We start from the raw sequence: 10,109 nt of genomic DNA on the forward strand, positions 1-10,109 counted from the left end.
ATAGGGAACTTTCAGGATAGCATTTGAAATGTAAATAAAGAAAATAATAATAAATAAAAAAATTTCATATGGGATTGAATCGTTTGCATGGATTTTTTAGGAATTCTTTCAATGCACACTTTACATCCTTGTTTCTCAAGCTATAGATGACAGGGTTCAACATTGGTATTATTAGGGTGTAGAACACAGAAGCCATCTTATCAGTGTCTAAGGAGTGATTAGTCCGTGGTTGTAGATACATGAAGAGAAGTGTGCCATAGAACACAGTGACAGCCATCATGTGGGAAGCACAAGTAGAGAAGGCTTTCTTCCTTCCTTCAGATGAACGGATCCTCAAAATCGCAAGTATTATGTTGAAATAGGATATAAGTACAATAATCATAGAGAAAAACAAGTTTGTCGCTGAGAAAAAAAATACAACAGTTTCTGCAAGGTGAGTGTCAGAGCAGGACAGAGCTAACAGAGGGACATTATCACAGTAAAAGTGGTTGATTACATTGGAAGAGCAATAAGAAACAGAGAACACACAAGGTGTCACAACAATGGCTGTGACAAAGCTAAAGATGTATGTGAGAAACACCAGCAGAAGGCAGACCCATCGAGACACCACCACCATGTAGAGCAGTGGGTTGCAGATGGCCACATAGCGGTCATAGGCCATCACAGCGAGCATGAAGATCTCTGCTACAATGAAAACCAGGAACCCTCCCAGCTGCGTGGCACATTCGTAGTATAAGGTGGTTTTCTTACTGACTAAGAAGTTGACCAGCATTTTAGGAGCAATGACAGTGGAGTTGCCAAAGTTGATGACCGCCAGGTGTCTGAGGAAGAAGTACATGGGAGTTTGCAGGCGTGAGTCCACGGTGGTCAGGGTGATGATGCCCAGGTTCCCTGCTGCTGTCAGCATGTAAATGACCAAGAAGAGAAAGAAAAGTGGTACCTGCAGTTCTGGACGGTCAGATACTCCCATGAGTATGAACTCCATGACATGACTGAGATTCCCTGTTGCCATTATATGTTCATCTTTTAATGTGGAAAATAAAAATGTTATCAGATCACCATTTCTATCTGTCTTACATAATAGAGTGCTAAATGTCTCGTTCTAAGTCTTTTTATTTAGAATGACAAATCTAAAACATGTTCAATCATGCTTACTCTTTTTCCTTATCTGTGCATACATATGAGAAGCATCAGAGAGTGTTGAAATAGAATATAAGTACAATAATCATAGAGAAAAACAAGTTTGTCGCTTCAAGTGTCTTAGACTACTGTTAATTAGCATTGATATGGTTATATGAATCTCAACATCATAAAGTACCTGAAGTATGTGTTTGTGCATACACACACACACAAACAAACACAGCACACACACACACACACACACATGCGCGCGCACATGCACACGCACACACACACACATACACACACACACACACACACACACACACACACACCATTCCTATTTCACTTATAAAAATAAGCACCTCTGAGGAGTTGAGCCAAAGTGACTGAATTATCTGGTTATTAGCTTTGCATCTTTTAGGCTTTTCTCATTGATTCATCTTACATTTCTGATTCCTTTTCCTGAAAACAAATCTATTCTTTATTATTAATCCATCTTAGTATCTTACTACAAATCTCAATTCTTTTTAATTCAATTCATTTCTTCTGCCAATTCATCTAGTCCTGGCATGTTGTTCTTGCTTCTAGTTAATTTCAATTCTTTTACTTTCTTCTTGAATTCTTGTCTGGCATTTCCATTAGAGTTTAATCACTTCTATTTAAATTGTTTTTAAGAATTTCAATTTAGGACCAACAATATTTTTAAGACTGAGTCTCACTTTATGTCCCATTTTATATGATAATTGCCAACCATCACTCCAAAGAGCTTCTGGGTGCTTTGTCAGTCGGATGTGGCATCCTGCTTGGTAATATTATTTATAGTTTCTAATAAATTTTGATTGCTTTTGTTTAGAACGGTAGAACACTGAATGGAAAGTATTTTTATCTTTATATAACACAAAATTTCTCTGATAATAGATTAAATAGATTATGTGTATTTATTTATAATGTTTTTACAATGTATTTATATATGTAATTTGTTAGAAGTTCCACACTGTTGTATAGGCTAATTTTGGAATATGGTTATTAGTACTTTTTCAATATTTAAATTATCTAAAATCTAGGTAAAGCAGTATTGCCATTGCAGAACATCAGTGCTATGTGATTTTGTTTACTCTGACTGACATGTGTGATTAGTTGTTTACTCATTTTGGTGATTAAAAAAACTAATTTGGTTTTATAATTTGTAAATGAAATGTTAAAATACATATATAAGAGTTATATACATAACTTATCCTAGTAATAGTGCTGCTTTTCTGCTTTTAATAGTTTATTGAATTTTCTCAATATATCCTAGCTTAATAATGGCTTTAAAGTTTTAAATACATATAGTAAGTACATTACAATTTTGTACATCAAAACTAAAAAAAACCAATATATATCTAAACAACTGAAAAATAGCAGAAAATAAAGTAATCTATAAAAGTAATAAATATGTACAGTATGTAAATGCTCTTCAATATAATACAAATCATTATATATGGACTGAATTTCATACTGCACCCTATAATTATGTGACATGTCATTAAGATTATTTTAAAAAGTAGGCCATGTGATATCAAATATCATCAATGTAACAAACATCAATGTAAATCTGTGTGATTGCTTGAAAATAAATGGTCTGAAATTTTAAAATTGAAATACATGAGTTATAGCTTCTTTCCCTCATATTTTGTGTCACGGCACTATGTTTCCATAGACATGATTGTTTTCTTGGAAAGTCAGCTTCAGGTGTTTAACATGATATAATTTATGTTAATGGTACTATTTCCTTTCCAGTTGTTACATGAAAAAATATCAAGTAGCATTTGTTTTGATATGCAGTGCTTTCTATCAATGAAATCTTACATTAACAACAAGAATCAGTCACATCATTAACAGTTATTGTTTTGGCTAAAATTTGTGCAAATATTTTTGAAAGCTAGAGTTTCTGTATATATTTAATATATTTAATTATTGAATAAATGATGTACTAAAACATAATTAACAAGGCCAATGACATTATGATTTTGGTAAGCAATATTACTGAAATTGCCATTTTTAGAACTATTCAAGAGTTTTCTTTGTTCTCATCAGAATCTTGTTTGAATTATCACTGGATGCAGTGTTTTAACTTTGCAAATTTTCTTAAATTAGATTTCAAGTAGAAATATGTAATTGGTGAGCCATAAGAAACTATCAACACTTGAATTTTTTTTTAATCTTTATAATTTTACTACCTTCAGTTTTCTTCTCAAACTCTCAGATTTGATATAGAAATGACATTATAAACATTCCTTAATTATTTTCTGAGATTTCAGTATGTTATTCCAGCAGTTCTCAACACCTAAGTAGTCCTTTTCATTGTATGTGTTCCAGGGATCCATCTCAGGGTCTTTTGGGCGATATGCTGCTACTTTATCAGAGTGCTCATTCCTGGACTTTAGAGATCTGCCTTCAGGAATTTTTTTGTACATCTCTTAATTCTGAATTGTGAACAAAACCATTAACTCTTAAGTAGCAGGAAATATTTCTGCCTCCCAATAGATAACAATTCAAAAAAAAAAAAAATAAAAAAAAAAAAAAAGAAAGAAAGAAAGAAAGAAAGAAAGAAAGAAAGAAAGAAAGAAAGAAAGAAAGGAAGGAAGGAAGGAAGGAATAAAGAAACTCACCTTTTACTGTTAGTAAGCAAATTTTGGAAACACAGAATTATGTATATCTCTCATATATCTGTATATCTGAATTATGTGTATCTCATCATATATCTCTTCTGTTCTACCACTTCTATGACAGATTAAAAACCTCTCTGTACTCTGTGGAAAATCTCACTTTACTCACAGTCTCTTCCTCTGAATTAGCAGCCCGGGCCAATATTTTCAGTAGATATATTGCATATAAGTAATTAATATCTCTGTCCCAGACCCAGCACTCTTAGATCAGAAGTGTGAGTTCCTAGAAAAAGAATTAAAGGGGTAATCAAAATGTGAAGGTTTTGACAGGCATTTGGACTCTGAATTTAGACTTATAAATAAGTGAAATATGTCATAAACTGCCAGTAAGAACAATCTACTAGAACCTACAACCAATATGATGTCCCTATGAAGATAACCAAACAGTTTTAAACTTTTCTCTCCCTAAAGATTAGCTCATTGAAATGTATTTATTCTTTTGCTGAAGTCCCTAAACAGAAGAAATTACTTTTTAAAGAAAATGCTTGATTCCAGGGGGACAGGAAGACAAATGGTAAGCTCATTAGCAGGTTCCCACTCATCTTTTCACAAAGGTGAAACATGAATACTGCTCATGGATTCACCTGGATGTTTATGTTAACAGGTAGATGTAATGATTACATCAACTTATTCATTATTTGTTCCTTTGTGGTATATCTCTGTACAACATTATAATTTGGAAGGTTTGGAAGGTTTGGAAGTACTGAGACTCTCACTGGGAAGAAGATCCAATTGTTAAAACCATAGTATATGGCTTAGATAATTAATTTTAAATATAGGGATAGAATGACTATAAATCTACTATTCTGCTCAAATAGCAAACAAAAGTATCTGAGATATAAAAATTTCAGATATAAAAGTATCTGAAATATAAAGGTATTTAACCACCTTTCAGTCTTGAGATTCTCTCACCTCCCAGATCTCTGGTACATTCTAGAGGGTCTCCCCACCTCCCATCTCCAGAGATTGTATATTTCCATTTATTCTGCTGGCTCTTGGGGCTTCACTCCTTGCCCTCTGTCAAACCTGATCATGTTACCTTTTCCCTGCCACTCCCCCTCCCTACTCCCAACAAGTTCTTTATGCCTTTATGTTGAAGTCCTTGATTCACTTGGATTTGAGCATTGTGCAAGGTGACAAATATGGATCTATTTCCATTTTGCTATGTACCAACTGCCAGCCGGACCAGAACCATTTATTGAAGATGTTTTCTTTTGCTCAGTGTATATTTTTGGAATCTTTGTCAAAGAACAAGTGTCCATAAATGTGTGGTTTTATTTCTGGGTCTTCAGTTATATTCCATTGATCAACTTGCCTGTTTCTGTACCAATACCATGTAGTTTTTATCACATGTAGTTTTTATCACTATTGTTCTGTAGTACAACTTAAGGTGAGCAAGGGTGTTCACCCCTAAAGTTCTTTTATTCTTAAGAATTGGTTTTGCTATCCTGGGTATTTTGTAATCCATATAAAATTGAGAAATACTCATTCCATGTCTTTAAAAGTTTGTGTTGGAGCAGGGCAGTGGTAGAGCACGCCTTTAATCCCAGCACTTGAGAGGCAGAGACAGGTGGATTTCTGAGTTCGAGGCCAGCCTGGTCTACAGAGTGAGTTCCAGGACAGCCAGGGCTAAATCCTGTCTTGAAAAACAAAAACAAACAAACAAACAAACAAAAAATTGTATTGGAATTTTGATGGGGATTGCATTGAACCTGTAGACTGCTTCTGGTACAATGGTCAATTTTACTATGTATGTTCATCCTACCTATCCATGAGCATGGGAGATCTCTCCATTTTCTGAGGTCTTCTTTGATTTTTTTCTGGAGAGATTTGAAGTTCTTGTCAAACAGATCTTTCACTTGTTTGATTAGAGTTACCAAAGATACTTTATATTATTTGTGACTATTGTGAAGGGTGTTGTTTCTCTAATTTCTTTCTCAGCCCATTTATCGTTTGTATAAAGGAAGGGTATTGATTATTTCTGTTAATTTTATCTCTGGCCACTTTGCTGAATTTGTTTATTAGCTGTCAAAGTTCACTGATAGAATTTTTGGGATGTCTTATGTATACCCTCATAACATCTGAAAATAGTGATACCTTGACTTCTTCTTTGGCAACTTTTTTTTTTGACCCTTGATCTCCTTTTGTTGCCTTATTGCACTGTTTAGAACTCTGGGCACTATATTGAATAGATACAGGGAGAGTGGACAGCCTTGTCTTTTCCCTGATTTTATTGGGATTGTTTCAAGTATTTTTCCATTTAATTTGATATTGACTACTGGTTTGATGTATATTGCTTTTATTATGTTTAAATGGCCTTGAATTCCTGATCTCTCCAATACTTTTAACATGAAGGGCTGTTGTATTTTGTCAAATGCCTTTTTAGCATCTAAGGAGATGATCATGTAATTTTTTTCTTTGATTTTTTTTATATTTTCCAATTTATATTTATATTTTAAAATATAAACTATGTGTAGTTAACATTTAATTATAATTTTATTCCAACAAATTTGCTTGTTTAATCATCAATTATTTTAATATACATGTGAATACTCATACACTTTTAATTATTCCATGAGCACTTATTTATCAATTAATAGGTGGCACATACATATTTGGTATAGTATAAAAAAGATGGCATGAAACTTAACTAGGAAGTATTTTTGTGAACCTTGAGGTATTAGAAAAATGCTATCACAATACATAAAGATATATTTCTCTCCATATATTTCTATACTTTGGTTAGAGATACAACACATTTTAGTTGTGACATTATGCTTACTTAACAAATTGATACAATCAAAGCCTGTACTAAAACCAATACTGTACTCACTGTTTCATGGGTCAAATTAAAGGATATCCTTTCATCACAGTATAACAAGATATCTATTTAATAGATTCAGACTTCATGTACAAGACAATACAACATTTAAACATTTTTATTATTTTAATTTAGAGAGTTTATTAATGTATAAATAAAATCATGCAATAAAATAAATATCAAGCCAATAAATGAAAATAAAAGAAACATTTATACAAGTTTTTGTAGCAGAATTTAAGTTTTTATCTTAATTTGTACATGCTACTTAGAGGCAAATATATAGTGTAATAAAAAAATATAAATAATACAAAGAAACTACACATTGTTTGAGTGACAAAATATGACAAATAAACAAGCCCTGGGGCATCAAAGATGAAAGTAAGGTTGATGAAACAAAAAGGAAAGGATCCTGGATTCCCATCATGTGATGAGACATTTAAGCAAGGTCAATAGTGAGTTTCAAGCAAAGCTCAGAGCTTAAGCTTTCCCTCACTTTGATCACTGTAAATTTTCATGCAATTCATATAAATGAATGAATTCAAAAAGCTAATGAAGATGTTTAAATAAAAATCCAACACATTCATTCATTAAGAAAACTTAATGAATCAAGCATACAATTGCCATTTAAGCCCTGGTCTACAGTTCCTGTTCTTTCTAAAGAACAAATCTATATCACCAAGTCTTGTGGTCTTTATGCTCTTCTCAGAATATTTTCTGCGATAATTTATCTTCTACTTTTGGAAATACACCCAGCTATTATCAGTAAAAGGGATTGAGTTCTATTGATTCCTTCATAACTTTATATACAGGATTTAGATGTTTGGCTACAAAAAAATAATGATAACAAATAATTTTGTTGAACCTTTGTAATTTTGAAACATTTGTATGGAAAACAAAGAGTGAGGGATTAAAATCCTATGTCAATTTCAAAAGAAAACCATGTATTTTTTTCCATGTCCTATGGAGAGCATCTTTTACATCTTTATTCCTCAAGCTGTAGATCAAGGGATTCAACATGGGGATAACCATGGTATAAAATATTGAAGCCACTTTATCAGTATCTAAGGAATGACTGGATTTGGGCTGCATATACATAAATATCAATGTGCCATAGAAGACAGTGACCACTGTCAGGTGGGACCCACAGGTGGAGAAAGCCTTGCGCCTGCCCTCAGCAGAGTTCATCCTGAGAATAGCTATGAGAATGAGCAGGTAGGACACAAGAACAAGCAGAAGAGAGGAAATTAAATTAAAAGCTGATAAGTACAACAATATCACTTCAATTTCTTGTGTATTTGAGCAGACCAAAGATAACAAAGGAAGACTGTCACAGTAGAAATGACTGATGACATTGGAGCCACAGAAAGACAAAGTGAAAATCTTAATTGTGATTAGAAGAGCCACAATTGTACAGTAAACATAAGGGATTACTATGAGCACCCAGCATAGTCTTTTTGACATGATGACCATATAGAGCAGAGGCTTACAGATGGCCACATAGCGGTCATAGGACATTGCAGACAGAATATAAATTTCACAAGCAATGAACATACTAAAGAAAGACAACTGGATTGCACAAAGATGAAATGATATTGTATTTTGATCTACAAGAAAATTTTGCAACATTTTGGGTCCCACAGCTGTTGAATAACCAAGGTCAGTAGTAGCGAGGTGTCTGAGAAAAAAGTACATGGGTGTTTGCAACCTGGAGTCCACCAGGGTAAGGATGATCATGCCCAAGTTGCCAGTCAGAGAGATCAGATAGATGATGAGGAACAGTCCAAACAATGGGGCCTGCAGCTCAGGGCGAGCTGTTATGCCCATCAGGATGAATTCAGTCACCATTGTGAAGTTGTGGTTCTCCATTCAGGTTTACAGAAGTCCTGTTTGGGGTTGAGATATTTGCACTATGAATATATTTCAAATATCACAGTATTCAAAGTAGCTTTAATAACATATATCCAAATATTTTTATTTATTTTTCTAAATTGGTCTTTTTCAAAGATGTACACATACTTTTATGCATACACATACTCTTATGCATATAAATACACAAAGAGATGCCAACATGTAGCTGGAAAGACACAGATATGAATCAATGTTTCTCACCAGATGAAAGTTTTAATTAGAGAATAATCTAACTCATTTAAAATAATATTTGCTTTTCATAACTATAATGATAAGAGTCAATTCAATTCAATATTAAACATTTTAATCTGGAGAACATCCTCCTACACATAACATCTAGCCAAAGAGTGATTAAGTCTCAAAGCCTATTAATACTCTCAGGATGTGAGAATTTTGTTACACAGACATTACATGTCTAAATTAATACATATAAAATTATATAAATATATATAGTACATCTTGCAAATATGACATAGAACTCAATGTAATAAGGCAATTCTGAATAATTCCATTTTATCAGAAGGAAAGTCACAGGAGGGGAATGATTTTTACTTTTGATAAAAGGTGTACATGCTGATGTTTTCTGAATAAAGTCATAAATAAATGGATTTACAACTGTCATCATGGCAGAAAGTGCAGCCTCTGCATGAATGAGAACAAAACACCCCAGCATTCACTCTTCTGTGTACAGCTGGTTGTATTTAACTGAAACTTCCCCTACTTAACAGGTTGTTGTAAAATGTGCTTACCTGATAGCATTCTCATCTCTACATATACATTTCATATATTAAGCATGCAAAATTATCAATTGTTTCATAACAGAAAATCACCCAATCTTATTCTCTTTTACATTGCTTTAATTTGCAATGATATTAAGGTAAAAAATTAATGCTTAATATTAATTTTCTTATAAGTAAGGACAGACATGAAAGTTTTCCTCTGAAGAAATTTAGGACTCAAGGAAAAGAAAAACATTGTTTAGTGTAAATTATTTTGTTCACTGATTCTTGAATGCTATTTTTCAAAACTCTAATCTCAGCAAATTAATTGCAAGTAGTACAAAAATATTTCCATTGTCATAAAGATATTTTGAGTATCTCATGACTCTCAAGTATTGGTTTTCACACCCAACATGAAACAAAGGATCCTTTTATCAAAGGATCAGGTAATGGCTCAGAGAGATCTTTCCTCAGGTAAAATCACTGAGTATCTGGCCTTCAATTTGAGGAAGAGGACACAAGGATGGACGAGGAGAACAGACTCAGGAACTTGTCCTCTGATCTGTGCACATATTCACTTACAGTTAACTAATTAATGTATTGCAAAATTTAAAAAAAATTATAAACTAATCACATCAAAGATTTTCCTCTGCAAAAATCACTTGTTAACATTTCAATTATTTAATTTTCTTTAACATAATAGATAATATTATGGTATTTAGTTTAATATATTGTTTTGTTAGGCATTGTTCCAATTCCTCTCTCTCTCTCTCTCTCTCTCTCTCTCTCTCTCTCTCTCTCTCTCTCTCTCTCTTCCCCCCCTCTCCCCCC

General features: G+C 33.1%; 2 protein-coding genes across 2 annotated transcripts; both read right to left on the bottom strand.

Moving 5' to 3' along the window:
- Positions 1-59: 59 nt before the first annotated feature.
- LOC110318879 (olfactory receptor 8J3-like) lies at positions 60-1,012 on the bottom strand. Its single transcript, XM_021194201.1, has one exon. It carries the CDS (start codon positions 1,010-1,012, stop codon positions 65-67), a length of 948 nt encoding a protein of 315 aa, XP_021049860.1. The 3' UTR covers positions 60-64.
- Positions 1,013-7,566: 6,554 nt separating this feature from the next.
- Positions 7,567-8,517, bottom strand: LOC110318531 (olfactory receptor 8K3-like). Its single transcript, XM_021193666.1, has one exon. The coding sequence runs from the start codon at positions 8,515-8,517 to the stop codon at positions 7,567-7,569; it is 951 nt and encodes a 316-aa protein (XP_021049325.1).
- Positions 8,518-10,109: the final 1,592 nt, after the last annotated feature.

The sequence above is a fragment of the Mus pahari genome, chromosome 3 (genome assembly GCF_900095145.1).
Source record: "Mus pahari chromosome 3, PAHARI_EIJ_v1.1, whole genome shotgun sequence".
Lineage (NCBI taxonomy): Eukaryota > Metazoa > Chordata > Mammalia > Rodentia > Muridae > Mus > Mus pahari.